At 47.6% G+C, this 19,902-nt stretch overlaps 4 protein-coding genes across 4 annotated transcripts; 3 read left to right on the top strand and 1 right to left on the bottom strand.

Annotated features, from left to right (window-relative positions):
• Window positions 1-1,305: 1,305 nt before the first annotated feature.
• On the top strand, window positions 1,306-3,374 carry GUITHDRAFT_135296 (hypothetical protein; the record flags this gene model as incomplete). The annotated part of the gene is made up of 3 exons (XM_005837024.1): window positions 1,306-2,079; window positions 2,139-2,471; window positions 2,517-3,374. The coding sequence occupies 3 exons, from the start codon at window positions 1,306-1,308 to the stop codon at window positions 3,372-3,374; spliced, it is 1,965 nt and encodes a 654-aa protein (XP_005837081.1).
• Window positions 3,375-3,619: 245 nt separating this feature from the next.
• GUITHDRAFT_135295 (hypothetical protein) lies at window positions 3,620-5,184 on the bottom strand (the record flags this gene model as incomplete). Its single annotated transcript, XM_005837023.1, has 11 exons — window positions 3,620-3,679; window positions 3,728-3,808; window positions 3,853-3,915; window positions 3,966-4,045; window positions 4,112-4,163; window positions 4,220-4,306; window positions 4,357-4,421; window positions 4,603-4,676; window positions 4,730-4,785; window positions 4,843-4,935; window positions 4,987-5,184. 11 exons carry the CDS (start codon window positions 5,182-5,184, stop codon window positions 3,620-3,622), a joined length of 909 nt encoding a protein of 302 aa, XP_005837080.1.
• A 68-nt stretch (window positions 5,185-5,252) lies between these two features.
• GUITHDRAFT_103912 (hypothetical protein) lies at window positions 5,253-6,551 on the top strand (the record flags this gene model as incomplete). The annotated part of the gene is made up of 6 exons (XM_005837022.1): window positions 5,253-5,270; window positions 5,473-5,533; window positions 5,939-6,012; window positions 6,064-6,171; window positions 6,268-6,401; window positions 6,518-6,551. The coding sequence occupies 6 exons, from the start codon at window positions 5,253-5,255 to the stop codon at window positions 6,549-6,551; spliced, it is 429 nt and encodes a 142-aa protein (XP_005837079.1).
• Window positions 6,552-10,423: 3,872 nt separating this feature from the next.
• GUITHDRAFT_135294 (hypothetical protein) lies at window positions 10,424-19,057 on the top strand (the record flags this gene model as incomplete). The annotated part of the gene is made up of 14 exons (XM_005837021.1): window positions 10,424-15,827; window positions 16,376-17,117; window positions 17,309-17,354; window positions 17,409-17,463; window positions 17,512-17,606; window positions 17,754-17,837; window positions 17,884-18,134; window positions 18,207-18,251; window positions 18,424-18,483; window positions 18,529-18,569; window positions 18,677-18,713; window positions 18,804-18,843; window positions 18,893-18,971; window positions 19,023-19,057. 14 exons carry the CDS (start codon window positions 10,424-10,426, stop codon window positions 19,055-19,057), a joined length of 7,014 nt encoding a protein of 2,337 aa, XP_005837078.1.
• Window positions 19,058-19,902: the final 845 nt, after the last annotated feature.

The following is a 19,902-nucleotide window of genomic DNA, read 5'->3' as shown; positions in this document are numbered from 1 at the left end:
GAGGCTCAAAAGAACAGACTTGGAGAGAAGGGAGGCAGAAAAGATAGAAAGTAGGACAGCAAGTGGAGTCATAGCAGACGAGAGAGGGAGGCGACCGGGCAAAGGAGAGAAGAAAACAACATGGAGGAGATACTCTGGTGGACAGCGATCACTTCAACCAGGAGAACGCGTGGTGGAAGGAGCTTGGGCAGGAGGAGAGGAGAGGAGGAGAGGAGGCACATGCAGGAGAGGAGGAGAGGAGAGGAGGGCAAGCTGCCATCTTACCTCTTGCATGCCGCTGTCAAAACTGACATGGACCCCTACCCCCTCTATCTCCTCAATACAAATGACAAATAAGGGGGTCATACGTCAAAGTGCGGTTTTTGGACCAACTTTCTGGCTTTTTAGTTACTTTTACATGATTGAAAAGAAACATGACCGTCCTTTCACCGTACACTGCTGAGGCTAACTACTAGTAAGCTACACTACTACACTTCTACACTACTACACTTCTACACTACTACACTACTTCTGCCACTTCGACCCCCTCCGGGACTACGAACCGGCAACAGTAGTGAAAGTCTGTATTGTGCCCCCAAGCCCAACGTAGATACTCTGATTAAACTTGAAAGGCCCCCGCGTTGATCTCAGCCTGGCAAGCAGGACTCGTCAGAATAGAGACCTTCAGTGGGGCTTGACCCGCGATGATGTCGGCGAACTGGGGCCGTCCGACTGAGGGAGGCCGCCGGGGCCTTGAGCTGACGGGCATCATTGTCGGCACTCAGGAATCACGAGTCACACTCATGGCCCAGTGGTGCCGGGGGACGCCGCCGGCCCCGGCTTTATATGGAGCCAGAAGCGGGGATGTGGGTTTTGATTCCCAGCTAGAGGAGAGGGATGACGATTAGAGTGCGGGGTGAAGGAACGATGGAGGAAGCCACGAGAAGAGGAGAGGAGAGGAGAGGAGAGGAGAGGAGAGGAGAGGAGAGGATGGAGAGGAGAGGAGAGGAGAGGAGAGGAGAGGAGAGGAGAGGAGAGGAGAGGAGAGGAGAGGAGAGGAGAGGAGAGGAGAGGAGAGGAGAGGAGAGGAGAGGAGAGGAGAGGAGAGGAGAGGAGAGGAGAGGAGAGGAGAGGAGAGAAGGGCGGGAAAGGAGAGGAAGGAGAGGAAGGAGAGGAAGAATATTTGAACACACATGCAAGAGTAGTAAGCATATCCTGTTGCGGACAATCTTGAGAGGAAAGGGAGGGGAGCAGGGGAGGAAAGGAAGGATTGCTGTTTGGTGTTGACTTCGTGTTAGCTCAACTTTCTTCTAACAGGAGAAGGAGATGGACAGTCAAGGACTCGTGGTAGAGACGGCAGGAGGATTTTATTGCAGCAATTGTACCTTTTACAATGGAGACATCCCTCAATGTGCTATGTGCGAACATCCTAGGGACTTGGACGGAGCCTCTGGGAACGGTTTAGTAGCAGGGAATGACATGTCATTCGAGGAAGACAGAGAAGAGGAGCCTTTCGAGGAGGAGGTCAGTGCAGTTTCCCAGTCAGTGACAATACCAGCATCGCCTTCTCCTGCTGGCATCCAAGCTTACAGAGGAGGTGCGGCGCCTGGAACGGACCCCAACCAGGAGCTTCTCAACGCGGTCATCTCTAAGAAGTCAGCTTCGAGCCTGCAGAGATGGGTCGGACATGGCGCCAACACCAACCATATCTTCCGCGAGCATTGCAAGGCTGGTCGCAGTGCTCTGTGCTACGCTGTACAACAAAACGATGCAGACATGGTGAATAGTCTGGTGGGGCTCAACGCAGACGTGAACATGCGGATGGATGATGGTGAGACAGCTCTTTCTCTGGCCATCAAGAACAAGAAGTATGATGGAACAGATATGACCAGGCTCTTGCTGTCGAAAGGGGCAGACGTTTCGTCCATGGAAGGCTTGAAACTGAACGTTACGATGGAGTATTGGATGGAACAAGCCCATATCTTTCCAGTGGATGAGACGAGAAGGAAGCGTTTGGCTCCTTTCAATCTTTCTAACATTGTTGAGTTGCCATATTGCGTCATAGGACAAAGATTTGCCATGCATTCTCTGCGGGACATGGTTTGTTTTCCATCTTCACTTTACTTGCTATTCTTCACAGTGACATGGACCTTTATCAGATCATTCAATTCTGGACTGATCAGCAAGCAGCTGGTCATAAGCCTCTGGTCCTGCTCCTGCCCGGGCCTCCTGGGCATGGAAAAACCTTCCTGTGCAAGAACATCGCAGATGCGCTGGTTCCCAAGGACAGCTCGATATTGATCTCGTTGAGTGGAACCAAAGATGACGCCGACCTATTTGGATCGAGACATGGCGGGTTCACGCGATCTGACATGTCCAGTGATGGACAACTTGTATCTTTCCTTCGGAGTCGCCAGGGGAAAAGAAACATCGTTCTCTTGGATGAATTCGAGAAACTTGCAGATCTTGTCAACTGCCTTGGATGGGGACAGGTGAGTCAAGTTGAGTTGTAAACTCTTTTATGATCTTCTTATCAGGCTGAAAGAATCTACAACTCGTTCTTAGAGCCATGGCAAGATGGCTTTCTAACAGATTCAAGTCGAAACTCCAACGGACAGAAGATTGACTGCAGGCAAACAATCTTCGTGTGCATGTCAAATCGCGGGCAAGATGAGATTATCAAGTTTGCAAAGGCCAACCCCAAGATCTACAAGTCGCAACAAGATGACAGCGAGAGGCATTGGATCAAAGTGAACCTCGTCGATCGCATCCTCAAACCTCTCTGGGAGAAGTTCTTCGCCGAGATCAAACCGGAGCTAATTGCTCTTTTCCGTCGGTTTGACGCTGTCATTCCGTTCTTGCCCTTTACCGAGCGAGAGCAGTTGGTCGTAGCTGACACAGTGATTCGTTCCTACCTCGCAAGATATCGCGATCCTCCGCAAACTGACCCTTCCATCAACCTGGCGCATCGCCGAATGATCGGAAATCTGATTGTACACCACTCTAGGAAGGTTTCGCTGTTGGCAGGAGCAAGTTACTGCGCGTATGAGGGAGCCTCTTCCTTGCAGAAATATGCCAAGAACGAGATTTCGTCCCTCCTTGCCACAAAATATTTCAACTCAGAGCTTGACGCGGCTCCGAGGGTGAAGGTGGGAGATGAAAGCAAGCAAGAGTGCTGGATCGACATCGTTGCTGAAGAGAAGAGATGCTACGTCTCCTTCTCTCCTCCGCAGGACACAGACGATGAAGAGAACAAGGATCCTCCAGGTACGCAGGCGAGTAGGATCAAACCGAAGGAGGAATCGTCAAAGATTCCCTTCCACCACGAAGAGGATGACACAAACCCAGAAAAAGTTCGGCAAGGTTTGCTTGACTTCTCCTTCGATGAATCGTGAGATCCTTGGAAAATTCATGTATCTACAGTTCAAAATGTTACAAGTTAGTCTGATCTTAGTAGCTTTTGACCGTTGGAATACACTTCAACGATTATCAGTTGACATCAAGTGTCGGAAATCGATAGATTGTCAACTTGCTTTTCGACAGGGACTTTTCCTTTTGCTGGAACTTTCTTCTTTATACCATCCGTTTGCTTCCATTCCCTGTGACATGTCAGCCTCAGACAAGCCTATCGGATATTCAGTCACTTATTGCTGTTCGACAGCACTATCTCTGACTTCTTGTGCAGAAGTTGAAGCAAATACTGCAAAAGCAAACAATCATTTTCGGATTAGTTGATGGACATGCAAACCTGGCACACTTCTGATGCCACACGCATTTCCTGCAAAAGAAGGACATAGGCTGACAAAGAGCAAACCCTGTCAGGAGTAGCCTGCATGAAGTTCATTCGAGAGCTAAGGGAGAGAAGGCAAGCACCTGACTCCTCATCGGGCTCTTGTAGCGCGAGTCAACTAGGTCGCGGGGCATAAGCTTCACTCGCTTCGTTCATGTCAATGCCATGCAGGATATCAAGTGCGAGACTGAAGCACCTTCACCCACGAAGGGATTCTCTGGTTCAATCTCCTTGCCTGCTGCCAAGTTCCATCCACAAGCACTATCGTTAGGGATCCTACAGTGTGCGATCAACTAAAGTCGAGACGGCAGGCAGTTCCACCTCCGCATCCACTGTCTTGACCTTCACTGTCATTCTGGACAGTCTCTTTTGTATTTAAAGTTTCCATCATTTCCTTACAGCAAGAAGGAATGGAGTCAAACAAAAGCATATTCCCGACAGTCGGTGTACCTGGACTGTGACTGAATTCTCAGAAGGAAACAGGACGAAGGTCCGATCAGCATTTGCCCTCAATTCCTCTTGAAATTTCTTTTCATCCTTCAACGGTTCAAATCACACGCGCAAGTGAATAATCTTTCAAATGCCACCTCTTCGACATCTGCGACGTATATCTGGGATTGAGGCGGAGGAAATGCTATGGGGATAATGGAGCCTAATCGGAACAGTCAAAGATAAGGAATATACGCTATACGACATAGACATATTCTTGCCTGTATTTGACAATCTTCCGTATTCCTTTGAATGTAAGTAAACAATCGTCTTATGACAAAACAATTCCGCAATTTCTGAGAATGTCAATCACAAGCACAATCCTCAAAAAACTGTTCTTGAACCTTGCGGTGTAGTTGTGCAGATGCACTGTTTATGTAGCATCCAACAATCCAAGCACCTATTGTTCTCTCGCATCCTGTTCCTTTGGGAAAGTCTTGGCAAAGCAGACAGACACATCATGAGACTGACCTCATGCTTTCAATCCGTTGCGAAGAGACCAACAATTCCCGATTCTCCCTTTGAACCTAAAATGGCATTGACGTAATTAAAGCATCATAACATCACAACTGATCGATTCTCACTGAAGCTTCCAGTTGTTCGTGATATGCCACTAATCGATTTCGTCTTTCTTGCTGACACCTCGCCTGTCGTTCCTTGGGATCTTCAATCTCCTTCTGAGATCATCTATGGTCAAGTATTGGCCGAAAAAAGAAAGTTCTCATTACCAGCGCTCTCTGTTCATATTTCAACCTTTTCTCTTCTTCACTCAGAACCTCTTTGTGGGCTATTTCGACAATCATGCTTTCTTCGGCCGAATTTGCATCAGCAACGATCCAACTGTGCTGGTTCTGATGATGGAAACATTTCCCTTTTAGTGAGTCTACGGTGGTTCGGGCTTCTTCTTCTGTCGACATGGCAACCATCGCAACTCCTCGAGACGAGCCTTTTGCAGTTCTCAGAAGTAGAAGATTGGTTACAACCCCATATCTGCATGTTCACTCTTAGACTGGTCTGGTACATTCAAACACATTACCCTGATATCAGTTGTCTGAGTGCATCATCGCTGAGGTCTTTCGGCAGGCCTTTGAGAAAGAGGTTTTTCATGCGGGCCAATTTTGCCTGAGTGAATTATCATTATGAACGTGAGTGAGGAGAGTGGGGAGTCAAAATGAAACAAGATGGGGGAAGGAGTAATCGTTGCATGCTGTTAGGAGGAGGACAGGAAGGGGAAGGATTCTTATGAGAAGGAGGATGAGGAAGGAGTGCAGGATGGTGAGGAGGCAGACGAAGAGAGAGGAGAACGTGAAGGATGTCATTCTGCATTTTGGGCAGATGTTGGGCATGCGCCAGCTTTCTGAGGCCAGCTTGGTTGCTGTTTCTCTGAGGCAATCTCAGATGTCAAATATTAAGTAATAGTTCAGTATAACACTTCTGTAGTTTTAGTCAACTCTGTTGATGCGGAGAGTCACCATGGAGAAGGTGTTTGTGGGAAGGAGCTCATGAAGCGGCATGGCGGGAGGACATGGCAGGAGGATACTGAGAGTCTCTTGCTCCTCGTGAAGCTGAACCAGTCCCAATGGACTCGGATGGCTTGACCTCATGTGACTCAGAGTTCAACTGACCAGGGCGTGATGTTTTTGTTCCGAATTTTCCTCTCAATCCTTTTGATTCCTGCAGCAAGCACACATGGATCACAGCAATCCATGGCCATCATGTGCACTGTTGACAACAGTGGCAACCCTGAATTACAGGTACGAACCGAATTTTCTCACTCTTTGCTCGATGTTTCATCTTTCTTCCAGGAAATGGTGAGCTTGGAATCTACTACTCCTACGCATTACGGATGGAGACGGTGTGTTCCCAAGTCCTGTGGAGACTATCCTGTGGGCTTGAACATGACAGCGAGACCGGTATCCGCGGTGGTTGGCGGCCGAGTGACACTCTCATGCGATGATGGCTTCTTTCTCAATGGCCCTGGATCACCTAACCCGTTGTGTCTTTATCAGGATGGCAACTACGAACAGGGACAAGTTTGTAGTCCCATCGGTTGTACCAAGTGCCCTGAATTCGTTGATGACCCGTACATGAAAGTCTTCATGCCCGTCCAAAACAGCACCAATGAAGTTGTGTGCCTTCCTGGGTATAAACCATGGCCTGGGAACACTACTTTTGATTTTCAAAAGCACTGCCAAAGCAATGCAACTTCCTATGCTTTATCTTGTGAAAACTGTACATGGTGGCCATCACCAATCTCAGGTCCAATTCAACGCTGCCGGATCCAGCAATGTAGGCCATTGACTGCATTAGATCCTTATGGCACAACAAAGTTTCTTTCAGCAGCAACCGCTCATAAACCTGAGCCTTATTTCATTGATGAGACCATTCTTCAATATGGAGACATCATCGTTGTAAATTGCTACTCTGGATTTCGTGCGAATTCATCATCTCCTGATGCACCAAGGTCATACAACGTTACCTGCAAGGATTCCTGCATGCTTTCTGGAATACAGAATTGCACTTTGGTACAATGTCCTGTTGTGCAGGCTCCAGGTAACAGTTCATTCAATGCATCTGGTGTATTGTACCATGGCAATGAGCTTCAAATCTCCTGTGATCTAGGGTATAAGGTCTCCGGGACTTCATGCGCAAAACATTTTGCCGTCACATGCTCGGACGGTGTCTTGGTTGGACTCAAAAGTTGTGTTCCGATGCAATGCGGTTGTGGAGAAGCCTCTTGTCAACCTTATTCCAAGGCTGCACCACCCTATGACGCTTTTGCAGAGACATGGTCTCCGGTTACTTCTGTTGCACATGGACAGTCAGTGCAAGTACAGTGCCCTTCAGGTTTCCGGGCCAATGTGAGTTGAAATTGTAGTGAAGATGCAGGTCTGACTCGTTGAATAGGAAGGGAACTTTTCAGACTGCTCATTTCAGCCTTCATACACAGCGACATGCAACGACTGTACATACCAATCGAAAGCTACTTGCAAAAAAATATCCTGCGGAAATTATGAAGATTGGCCATTGTTCAACAAAGCTACGATGGAAGTTGTCTCGTACAAACCGACAATATTACGGAGCAACATGTATGCATTTGGTATTTTTGTTTGTATCTCCTTGACCTTTTGTGTTAGATCTATCGGTGGCGTTTTAGTCACACAATGGAATGTCGAGTATGAGAGTGTTGTGAAGGTACAGTGCAAGCCTGGATACAGAGCCAGAATCGTCGGGTCAACAAAAGTTCCCCTGGTACAAGATCCACAAAGTTTTGAAGTTAAGTGCATGGACACATGTTCATACTTTCCACTTTATGAGTGCGCGATGATACCATGCGCTAAGTTCTTTCCAACTGGTGGTACCATCGGAAGCAGTTTTGATATTCCAGAAGGTGGTTTGACCTCCGTTCCTTGTCAGAAAGGTTACAAAGTTTTTGGAACACGTTTGATGGATTGTAAGACAGTCTTCACGGTTTCATGCAAGGCCGGAATTTTGAATGGCACTGATCAACACTGTGTTCCTATAAATTGTACAGCGGGAGATCGTTGTGGAACAGCAAGTGGAGGTGTCTGTGACCTTCCTTCAGTCGTACCGGGTGCTCTATCCATTGCTCAAACATACATGGACTCAAAACTTCTCGTGACCTGCAAAAGTGGCTATCGCGCTACTTCAAACTCAGTATCGAGTTGTTTGGAACCTCAGTCTTACAACATTACTTGCGATAATTGTCAGCTTGAATCACTTGGGAAAAGTTGCAAACCTATCCAATGTCCTGCATTCTCGACTTCAAATTCCGTGTCTGTTGGGTCAGTGGTGAGTTTGAATGATACGAAGATGATTGAATGTGCCCTTGGATACAGAGCTGTCACTGGCGGGGTTACAATTGCCACGGCAAGCGATCCCAAGAGCTTTCAAATAAGGTGTAACAGTGACTGCTCGTATTCTGGGATCAAGCAATGCGTCCCCTTGCCTTGTGGAACGTACAGTGGACTTGGATTCCAGTATGATGCACAGTGGTCTGCCGAGAAGCAATATTTTCACGGTCAATCAATCACAATTAGTTGTCCTATGGGATATGTGGTGAAGAGTTCTAGATGTCAAAAATCATTTGTTGTTTCTTGCATTGATGGTCAATTTTCAGGCCAACAAAGTTGCATCCAGGTGTCTTGTGTGAATGGAAGTAATAGCAGCTGTGGCGAAGGTTTTTGTCCATCATTTTACCAAACCTTCAGTGATGAATATGACAATGTGCTCATCGAAACGGGCACAGCTTCGAATCCGCTGCAAGAGTTGGCCAATGAAATTGTTCCGCACGGGCAGCTGGTATTAGTTGAATGCATAGCTACTCATGCTCCAACTCCAATTCAAAAATTTCCACAAGCTTGGTCCGATTGCCCATACATCCCAGGATATGCGCCTGGTAGTTTCCCAGCGCGTTGCAACGATTGCGCTTGGAATCGCCCTTGGTATTGTTCTGTAATGCGATGCCATTTGCATGGTCAACTGGGAAGTAATATGCAATTTTACACAAATCCAAGTTCTTCCTCAACCGTCGATTATGTTTACTACGGGGAAAATGCATATGGGAAGTGTTTGCCAGGATATACTTTTGGCGAAAACAATTTTACAGAATATGTGAAGTATACTTGCGGGTCCAACTGCACTGTCAGTCCTTTGAAAGTATGCATCCCAAAGGAGTGTGGTAGGATCCCGCCTCAGCTGCATTCTTCGGTAGACTCGAATCTTCTCGACAAAATTTATGTTGAAGGAGAGCAGTTGACCGTGGTGTGTATGTCAGGGTACAGAGTGAACGGAACCACGTGCGATTCTTATTACACGATCAAATGCATTGATGGAAAATTTCTTGCAACGTCAGAATCTTCACAAATTCCCAGGTTTGTTGTTTGTGAGGCGTTCAATGGTGATGGTTCTCAGTGTGGTACCTGTCCATCAATTGAAAATCTGAAAAATTTCTTCCATATTTCCTCGTGGAGCTCCAACTTGCAGATCAGAGTGAATCAGAGCATTACTGTGCAATGTAAAGAAGGTTATAGATCTGTGCCATCTGAGTTTTCGAGTGTTCCTCCTCCGTGCAACACAAGTCACGAGCACGAAATGTTCTGCACACAATATGGCTGGCAGAGCCGATATGTCTGTAAACCAATTTTTTGTCCTGTACAGTCTTCCTCTCAACAATTCTCTACTATTCAATCGAGTAATCAAGTGCTTTTCAATCAGAGCGCAAATTTTACCTGTGCTTACGGCTATCGACCTGGTTCCAGTGACCCATCAACACCAACATGGCAAGTGGTTCGATGCTCTGCTGATTGTACATTTACTCAATTCTTACCTTGTGAACGATCTACTTGTGAAGGCTTCAATCTTCCAAGTTATGCCGTCGCTTTGGAGAAACTGGATCAAAATACTTTGATAAGTTTCAATCCAAATGCTTACAGGTTTCAGCTGTATCACAGTCAAAGTATTCTGTTTAATTGTCAAAATGGATTTTATTTGCCAAACACGTGTAATAGCAGTTTTAGAGTCTCATGTGATGATGGAGTCCTGCATGGCATTCAAGAATGTATTCGATATCAGGACGGTACTTGTACCACCTGCAAGGGAGTGACGGTAGACAATGTCAGCCATGCCAAAAGCATTACTTATCCCACTGATGTCTCAGCTAGAAGCATCTTTGACAACGGGCAATTCGTTCACGTAACTTGCTTGGATGGTTACTTTGCAACATCGTCAAAGCAGTCGGACGTCACTTGTGATAATGGTGTGGCTGGATACAACTTGGTGTGTAGCAATGGATCATTTGTCAGCAACATCTCTTGTAATCCTGCAATGTGTTTCCCATACATCCAATATTCATTCGACAACAATGTGGTTTCAACCATGCCCTCTGCTGTAAAATATCAGGAATATGTAAATGTAACGTGCAAGCACGGATATCGCCCCAGCTCTACACTTCCATCCTCAAAGCCCTGGTTTCTCACACAGTGTCAAAGCAACTGTGGATACAATATTTCAATTTGTCAAAGGGTGATATGTAATTTGATCGAAATGTCCTTGCCATCCAACACTCACTCTGCTACAGACACCTCAAAAGTCATCAGACATGGTGATACGTTTCTTGTTGAATGTGACTTTGGATTTTCATCAATGGCTGCAGAGTGCAATACAGTAGCAAACTTGACTTGTGATGATGGAACGCCTGCACAAGAGCAGGTTTGTACTGCTGAAATCCCTTGCGGATGCGGTACTGGACCCTGTGTCATCAACACTTCTGCTCTTGGACATCATGTGGCGAATTGGAGTTTGCTTCCCGTTCCCCCGTACGGGCAGAACGGCTTCTGGGCAAAGGGACCGTATTTCGATCAAGCCTCTGGGTCTGAGACGAGGCTCAACCACAAGGTGAGCGTCACCGCAATGTGTGAGGAAGGGTACCGGGTTGTCATGGCGGACTCGAACGCGAGTGTGTCAAGCTGCGACAGTCCAAGGAGCTTCAATGCAACTTGTGACGACTGCTCGCTGACCAAAGGAGGCACATGCGCTCCCATCGTGTGCGACCTTGGCGAGCTCGACATGTACACGGAGAGCATCTACCCCGGGCTACCAGCCACCTTCGGGACTACGCTAAACATCACCTGCAAGGAAGGGTACAGACCGGGGACTACAAACGCGAGTGCACCGAGGTGGTACACAACAGTATGCAGATCCGACTGCCAGCTCACTACAAGGAAGATGTGTATGAGAGTGATCTGCCCTATCTCATCGATCCCAACTACGATCATACCGAGTGTCAGTCCCTTGCCGGTGCTTTTTCACGATGACAACATATCTTTTAGTTGCATCACAGGATATCATCTCAATGGATCATCCTGCTGGTCCGGCGATGCTATGTCATACATCAGGTGCCTTGACGGAGAGGTAAAGTTCCAAGGATCCTGCTCGTCTTCGGTGTGCGGGTGCTCGTATGCACCATGTTACATTAATGAGAGCTCCCACTTGTTCGCAAATGTCATGACATGGAACGTGTCTGCTGGGACAGAGCTCTCGATGGATGGAGGCATTCCTCAGGTCTTGCACGGGGGCAGGATAACTTTGAGCTGCAAGGACGGCTATCGGCCTAAGCTGACGTCTGCTGTGTATCCTCCGGATGTTAACCAGACCAGCGACTTTGAGGCGCAGTGCATGGATTGCTCTTTGATGTCCAACTACACCTGTGAAGCCGTGGCTTGTGAGAGCGTTGCCTCCAGTCCGTGGCTCGAGAGCATCTCTCTATCTCACCCTTCGTTTGCTGACGTGATGACGGTCAAGTGCAAGCAAGGATCCGCGCTGTCGATGAATGGGACGGCAAGCGTTTGCACGCAGGTGAATGCCTCGTATCAAGTCAGTTGTGATGCATACGGCAAGTTTGAAGCGTTTCAGTGTCTGCCCATGCTATGCCCAGACTACGAGAGCTTCATCACAGATCCGAACCTGGTGAGGACAAACTTTTCGGAGGTACACGTCAACGGTAGCCTTCAGGTGAAGTGCCGGTATGGCTTTCGCATGGGATCACGCGATGTACTCGCCTCACCGTACTCAGAGGTCAGGTGTCTCCCAGACTGTACCTTCACAAGCCCCGCTGGGTGTCTGCTCGTGCAGTGCGGTGCTTTGCAAGTTCCTACTAACGCTACGGCTGAGCTGATTCAATCTAACTTCTCCGAGCTCAATGGCACATCTCGTCAGGAGCCTGTAAGCTTGGCTGATGGCGGCATCGTGTCGTTGCATGGAGACATCATCCGAGTTACTTGCAGCCCCGGGTACCACGTACGATTCAACAACACTTGCTTCACTCAGTATGACATCACCTGCACCGAGGGCAACCTTTCGCAAGTCTTCGAGTGTATTCCAATTGAGTGTGGTGTACTGGAGCTGGCGGAAGGAGAAGCCTACTGGAACAAGAGCTCTGACAAGCAGGTCAACATCACATGCAAACCCGGATACCGGGCCTCTGGACCCCCGGCAAGCGACTCCTATCTCTGCAACAAAAGTCGTACCTACGAAGCGATGTGCGAAGATTGTTACTGGGATCGCCGAAACCTGTCTTGTAACAAGGTTCGATGTCCCCCGTTGACCCTCCAGGATCCCAACGTTGACGGCGAGCACGCCTACGTGGAGTACTCGGACGTTGTCAATGCGACATGCAAAGTCGGCTTCCGCGCCGGCAGCAACCTCCCAAACGCGAGTAAGGAGATCACAGCACTTTGCAATGACATGTGCGCGTATGACACTTTGGCTTGCCTGCCCGTCGTGTGTGCATCAACCACGTTTCCGAACCACCTGCCCTCAACGTCTGCAGGTCATCTTTCGAATGTCACGCTTAGCTGTGTGGAGGGGTACCGCTTGGGCGACGAGACTTGCTCGACCTCGTATCAGGTCACTTGCGAAGACGGAGAATATCCTGCGACGAAAATACGACAATGCGTGCGTGCGGTGTGCAATGTGTCTGACATCGGAGATCCTTACATCGAGCATCTGAATACAACTTACGATTTCTCGGAAAACGTCACGGTGACATGTAAAGAAGGGTATCGAGCGGTGCTGAAGACGCACTCTGATCTTGTCAACTGCTCTGAGAGCAGGTCGTACGAAGCGAGGTGTGGGCTGTGCGGGTGGGAGGCAGAGGCGCACTGCCAGCGCATAAGCTGCGCGTGCTCGTATGCACCATGTCACATTAATGAGAGCTCCCACTTGTTCGCAAATGTCATGACATGGAACGTGTCTGCTGGGACAGAGCTCTCGATGGATGGAGGCATTCCTCAGGTCTTGCACGGGGGCAGGATAACTTTGAGCTGCAAGGACGGCTATCGGCCTAAGCTGACGTCTGCTGTGTATCCTCCGGATGTTAACCAGACCAGCGACTTTGAGGCGCAGTGCATGGATTGCTCTTTGATGTCCAACTACACCTGTGAAGCCGTGGCTTGTGAGAGCGTTGCCTCCAGTCCGTGGCTCGAGAGCATCTCTCTATCTCACCCTTCGTTTGCTGACGTGATGACGGTCAAGTGCAAGCAAGGATCCGCGCTGTCGATGAATGGGACGGCAAGCGTTTGCACGCAGGTGAATGCCTCGTATCAAGTCAGTTGTGATGCATACGGCAAGTTTGAAGCGTTTCAGTGTCTGCCCATGCTATGCCCAGACTACGAGAGCTTCATCACAGATCCGAACCTGGTGAGGACAAACTTTTCGGAGGTACACGTCAACGGTAGCCTTCAGGTGAAGTGCCGGTATGGCTTTCGCATGGGATCACGCGATGTACTCGCCTCACCGTACTCAGAGGTCAGGTGTCTCCCAGACTGTACCTTCACAAGCCCCGCTGGGTGTCTGCTCGTGCAGTGCGGTGCTTTGCAAGTTCCTACTAACGCTACGGCTGAGCTGATTCAATCTAACTTCTCCGAGCTCAATGGCACATCTCGTCAGGAGCCTGTAAGCTTGGCTGATGGCGGCATCGTGTCGTTGCATGGAGACATCATCCGAGTTACTTGCAGCCCCGGGTACCACGTACGATTCAACAACACTTGCTTCACTCAGTATGACATCACCTGCACCGAGGGCAACCTTTCGCAAGTCTTCGAGTGTATTCCAATTGAGTGTGGTGTACTGGAGCTGGCGGAAGGAGAAGCCTACTGGAACAAGAGCTCTGACAAGCAGGTCAACATCACATGCAAACCCGGATACCGGGCCTCTGGACCCCCGGCAAGCGACTCCTATCTCTGCAACAAAAGTCGTACCTACGAAGCGATGTGCGAAGATTGTTACTGGGATCGCCGAAACCTGTCTTGTAACAAGGTTCGATGTCCCCCGTTGACCCTCCAGGATCCCAACGTTGACGGCGAGCACGCCTACGTGGAGTACTCGGACGTTGTCAATGCGACATGCAAAGTCGGCTTCCGCGCCGGCAGCAACCTCCCAAACGCGAGTAAGGAGATCACAGCACTTTGCAATGACATGTGCGCGTATGACACTTTGGCTTGCCTGCCCGTCGTGTGTGCATCAACCACGTTTCCGAACCACCTGCCCTCAACGTCTGCAGGTCATCTTTCGAATGTCACGCTTAGCTGTGTGGAGGGGTACCGCTTGGGCGACGAGACTTGCTCGACCTCGTATCAGGTCACTTGCGAAGACGGAGAATATCCTGCGACGAAAATACGACAATGCGTGCGTGCGGTGTGCAATGTGTCTGACATCGGAGATCCTTACATCGAGCATCTGAATACAACTTACGATTTCTCGGAAAACGTCACGGTGACATGTAAAGAAGGGTATCGAGCGGTGCTGAAGACGCACTCTGATCTTGTCAACTGCTCTGAGAGCAGGTCGTACGAAGCGAGGTGTGGGCTGTGCGGGTGGGAGGCAGAGGCGCACTGCCAGCGCATAAGCTGCCTTATTCCTCTGTATGGCGATCCAACTGTTATTGTAGAGAAATCCTCGCTGAAGTACGGGGAGAAGTTGAATCTAACTTGTAGGCGTGGATTGGTACCTGCGAACTTTGCGGAGATCTTCGCAGCGTATGGCGCCAGCGCCGATTGTTTGAATGCTGGGCAGCGCGCTTTTGAGATAGGCTGTGAGGCTTCCTGCAACGTGAGCAATGAGCTGGGATGTGTCAGCGCTTTCTGCCCTGATCCACAACTTGGTTGGATTGTGAACTCGAGCATTGCAGTCAACCAATCCATACAAGTTTCATGTTCTGGAAACAAACGATTCGACGGTCAGCCGATGCTGGATGCGATGGGGTTGACTTGTACCGACAGTTGTCAATACAAGCTCGACGGAGTCACAGGACGTGAAAAGCCTTACAGCTGCGGGAATGTTAATTGCACGTCGTTTAGAAGCAGTTTGTCAAATGCGCACGTTTTAGGAGGTGGGGCTGGTCTGAACGAGACGACAACAGTACAGATGGAGTGTGACCTCGGATATGCTTTCAGAGTTGAGTTACAAGGGACGACCAACGACTCCTGCACAAGATCGTCATCCGCATATTGTTATGATACTCAGATGCAGACAGCCTGCTCCAGGGAGATCCCTTGCGGATGCGGTACTGGACCCTGTGTCATCAACACTTCTGCTCTTGGACATCATGTGGCGAATTGGAGTTTGCTTCCCGTTCCCCCGTACGGGCAGAACGGCTTCTGGGCAAAGGGACCGTATTTCGATCAAGCCTCTGGGTCTGAGACGAGGCTCAACCACAAGGTGAGCGTCACCGCAATGTGTGAGGAAGGGTACCGGGTTGTCATGGCGGACTCGAACGCGAGTGTGTCAAGCTGCGACAGTCCAAGGAGCTTCAATGCAACTTGTGACGACTGCTCGCTGACCAAAGGAGGCACATGCGCTCCCATCGTGTGCGACCTTGGCGAGCTCGACATGTACACGGAGAGCATCTACCCCGGGCTACCAGCCACCTTCGGGACTACGCTAAACATCACCTGCAAGGAAGGGTACAGACCGGGGACTACAAACGCGAGTGCACCGAGGTGGTACACAACAGTATGCAGATCAGACTGCACGTTTCTTCGACCGGCATGTATCCCAGTTTCTTGTCCTTTGCTTCCATCTAGTTTTGTTGGAAGCATGCATGCGGAGAATGTACCTTTCTTTAGTCCTCAAAATCGCTTCGTATCGGAAATTTCCAACACAAATGGTTTGCAATCAATCAACCAATGTGCAGTGTTTCTCGAGATGCTATTGGGGAATGCAATCCAGCATTTTTCGTAAATCGCACTCTCGTAAACTTACCCGAGTCAAACATCGTTCTTGTTCATTTGCATGCGACAACATCTTCTGCGACTGCGAATTTTTCAAATCCAATTTCAATCAGTGTCAAAGATGACATTGCAAGCTTGATTTTGAATGTTGATAGTATAAACTTGAGTATGATTCCTTCTAACAACTACACTGAGATTTGGTCATCCAGCATGAATGTTTGGTTCGATTTGAAGTATTATTCTGGATTTCAATTGTTTCCAATCTCGCATTTCAAAAATGTTAGCGGCCAATTCTCTGACGTCGTGTTAGCGTTTGATTTTGAGATTACAGAGAATTTTGCAACGACTGGATATTTGTTTTTCTTAGGCGGCACGAACTATTCAACCTGGGCACGAATTCGCACAGAAGGATCTAAAATAATTTTGACATTCCAATCTGGAAAGACGAACATGCAAGTTTTGAATGAGAACGAGTCCATGTCTGTTGAACTTGAAGTTCCTTCCACGGCAGCCCATTATCATGTACTTATCGACATTCGTCTGTCCATTTGCAGCATGAGTATTTGGATGAATGACAAGTTGCAGAAAGTCAAAAAATGTCTATCTGGTGCAGGAATTGACAAGTGGGCTGATGAGTCTGGCCTTGGATTCTATGGCAGACAGCCGACAGATTTCCCTGTCAATCTAGACCCTGGGACAAGATCCAGTGAATCAATCTTGAAGCCGTTTCTGAGAATATATGAAGCCGACCTGAGAGCAGTGAAAGCAGCTCCAAATCTTTACGTAAAATGCAAGTTATGTGTGGACCAGGATTTCAAGCTTTTTGTTGAAAAATCTGTATCATACGACAACGGTGTTGAGTGGAATCAGTCGTCAAAGGTGTGGTGGAATGTAGGATCTATCTCAATACCGAATATCCGAGGAGCATTGATTCAGTTTTGGGAATGCAAGTCTTCTTGTTTCATGGCAGACATTTCCAAATACTTTCCTGACCCTCTTGCAAATTATCTTTTACACGGAAACCAAATTCAGTCGAAGTGTGACTTCAACTATTGGTTGACATCAAATCAGAGTTATGAACAAAACGTATCAATTGCAGGGAACTCAAGGTAATTTGGATGGTTCTCGTCTTTCCCACTCATAAGTGTTGCTCAGTTGTCGAGTGTTCTCAAATCTTTATTGCATCAATGGGAATCTTCAATCTCAAGATCAGTGCATTAGCGGAATACCTTGTGGATGTGGTTCTGCAGCATGCAGGTTGAAAACTAATTGACCTTCTGTGATGATGATTTATTGGAAGGATTTCGAGTATATCATCCAGCGAGGGGACGGCATCGTTCTATCCGGTGAGTAAAATAGCGAATCGACGGAGTTTTTTCAGAGTCTGAGCTTGTGTTTAGATTCCCACACCAGATTATGGAGTCAATGGATTTTGGAGTACGCAAACGTTTCTAGGTTGGATTGTATTTGCTTGAATGATGTGTTCTGATCGGGATATTGTAGACAACGAGACCCTACAACATCGGGCAAGCATGGCCGTGGAATGCAAGTCTGGTTATCGCAAAGCCGATCGGTTCGCAAGATGTTTGATGCCACAGGTTTTTGATAACTAAACTGCAAGCAGTGCAATTGGATTTAGTCAATGCAATTTTACGAAGAATTTTACATTAACATGCAATGATTGCTTAGTTGAGCCCTATGAGGTAGTTCAGCTGATCAAAGTTGTACAATGATTCGTCTTGCAGTGTTTGCCAGTGCAGTGCGAATCTTTCATCCCCCCCGACAACGGGACGACCAAACAATCAGGCAGGCTCACTTTTGGCAAAGGGGTGAGCATGCAGATGCATCAGCTTGGTCGTCCCTGATGCCTGACAGGTTGCGGTTGACTGCCCTATTGGGACACGCGCGATGCCGACGGGTGAAACATCGACATACGTTGACACCTGCAGCTACAATCGGACGTACTATGCCGTTTGCAATGATGCTTGCGGATATGATTCCTACGAGAGTGTAATGCTCAAAACAATTCATTCTCCGCAGTTCGATGATCATCTTGTGATGCAGTGCCAAATGATTTCATGTCCAGCTTTTCTTGCTGCAGTCCAAGTTACAAACATTAATTCAAGGTTTTTGAATTTTTCACTTTCATGTGCATGTGTAACGCTTGATGAAAGTTCTACGCTTTTGAATACTTCCAGAGCTTTTGGTGAAGTAATTGAAGTACATTGCTTGACCGGATACAGGTGTGTTCGACTTGGAAGTACGTGAATGACACTCTTGTTTAGAGCGGGATCAAATCTATCCTCAGCCCCGACATTTTTCACCGCAAGATGCGAAGATGATTGCAGTTATTCCAATGGTGACAAGTCAGGCAACTTGTTGTCTCTACGTTGAGTTCTTGTTTTATAGTGGTAGAATGTCAAATGGTCAGTTGTGGACGAAAGGATCTATCAACTTCCAATGCCCGCGTGAAAGGTAAGCAAATATAAGTTCTTCCTGCTGTTCTGAAATGATGTGGAGATTCAATGGACCAATCAGAAATCGAGTTATCACATGGACAGGTAAATTTGCAAGTCAAATTTCCAATAACATAAACTTTGCAGTCCCTTTCTATTGCCTGCATCTACGGCTTTTATGTTGGAAGCAGCGGAAGTACATATTTCAACAGTACCAAAGAATATTCTCTCAGTTGTGTCAATGGACAGGTAAATTCAATTTACTACTTCAAACTTTCCAAGGATGATCTGATTCATATAGTACTCGACTGTTGAGCCTTGTGTGCCACATGTTTGCAGCAAGTTCAATTCAATACAACCTCTGGATGATCCATACGCAGTAAGCGTGTCTGATTTTTGTAATTAAGAAAACGAATGAATTTTGACAGGAAAATTGGACATCGGTCAGTAATGAATTGTTTTCCACAGTAATTATCACATGCAAAGAGGGCTATCGAGCATCCACAGGTGTATTTCAATGGGTGGAAATTCTTTGAATAGACTGAATTGGATTCGCAGGAGTTGGGATCGTGACGTGCAATCTGTCGATGTAAAAGTCTACTGAGTAGATTCACATTTTTGCTGAGATGCTTCAAGGTCCTACAATGCATCCTGCTCGTTGAATGGATGGGAGTCAATCTACAAGGCAAAGTTTCAAATTCTAAGATGTTTCATAGCTGAAACGAATTTGTTCTTCAGTGCCAACCAATCTCTTGTACAACTTACGCTATGGGAGTCGGAGTGCAAGGAAGGTGAGTTTCTTTGCGACTGCATATGAATGAAAGTGAGAATCTTCAAACAGCAATGTGGAAGATAACATACTTTTCAATCGTACATTGAAGGTCACATGTGCAACTGGATACATTCCATGGAAAACGAAGAATTACAATGAGAGCCTTTCCAACATATACCCAGAGCCAGTGTATGACAAGGCTACAAATTCCTTCAAGCAAGCTCGTTGTTCAGGCGTGATGTTTGAAGAGGTGTGCCAGAGTGACTGCTCGTTCTCCGACTCTTGGACTTGTGCAAGGTTCCAATCTTTTATCTAATCTTGGCTCTAAAACATGTTACAGTGCAACCTGTCCCCCATTGCCATCTCTCAAGATTAACAGTTTCCCCGTTGCAGAGGTATAACAAGACTATTATCATTTGTACGAAGATGATGGGGATATTGACAGAGCCAGAGATCAACAAACGCTTCGAACGACATAGAGGTGAGGCAAGGACCATGCAAGTGCCTCAAATACTCACTCTCAAGACTAAGATTACCTGTCCACCTGGTTTCCGATTTGATGATCCTGTAAGCTCCTTCGAAACGCTTTTCTTCTACCAGTGTTGAACTGACACCGCCTCAAGTACAAAGGCCCGACTGTGACTACAATTGGATGCGATGACGATT

This window comes from Guillardia theta (genome assembly GCF_000315625.1).
Source record: "Guillardia theta CCMP2712 unplaced genomic scaffold GUITHscaffold_15, whole genome shotgun sequence".
Classification (NCBI taxonomy): Eukaryota; class Cryptophyceae; order Pyrenomonadales; family Geminigeraceae; genus Guillardia; species Guillardia theta.
Note: the sequence above shows the minus strand (reverse complement) of the source record. Positions and strands in the feature narration are given on the sequence as shown.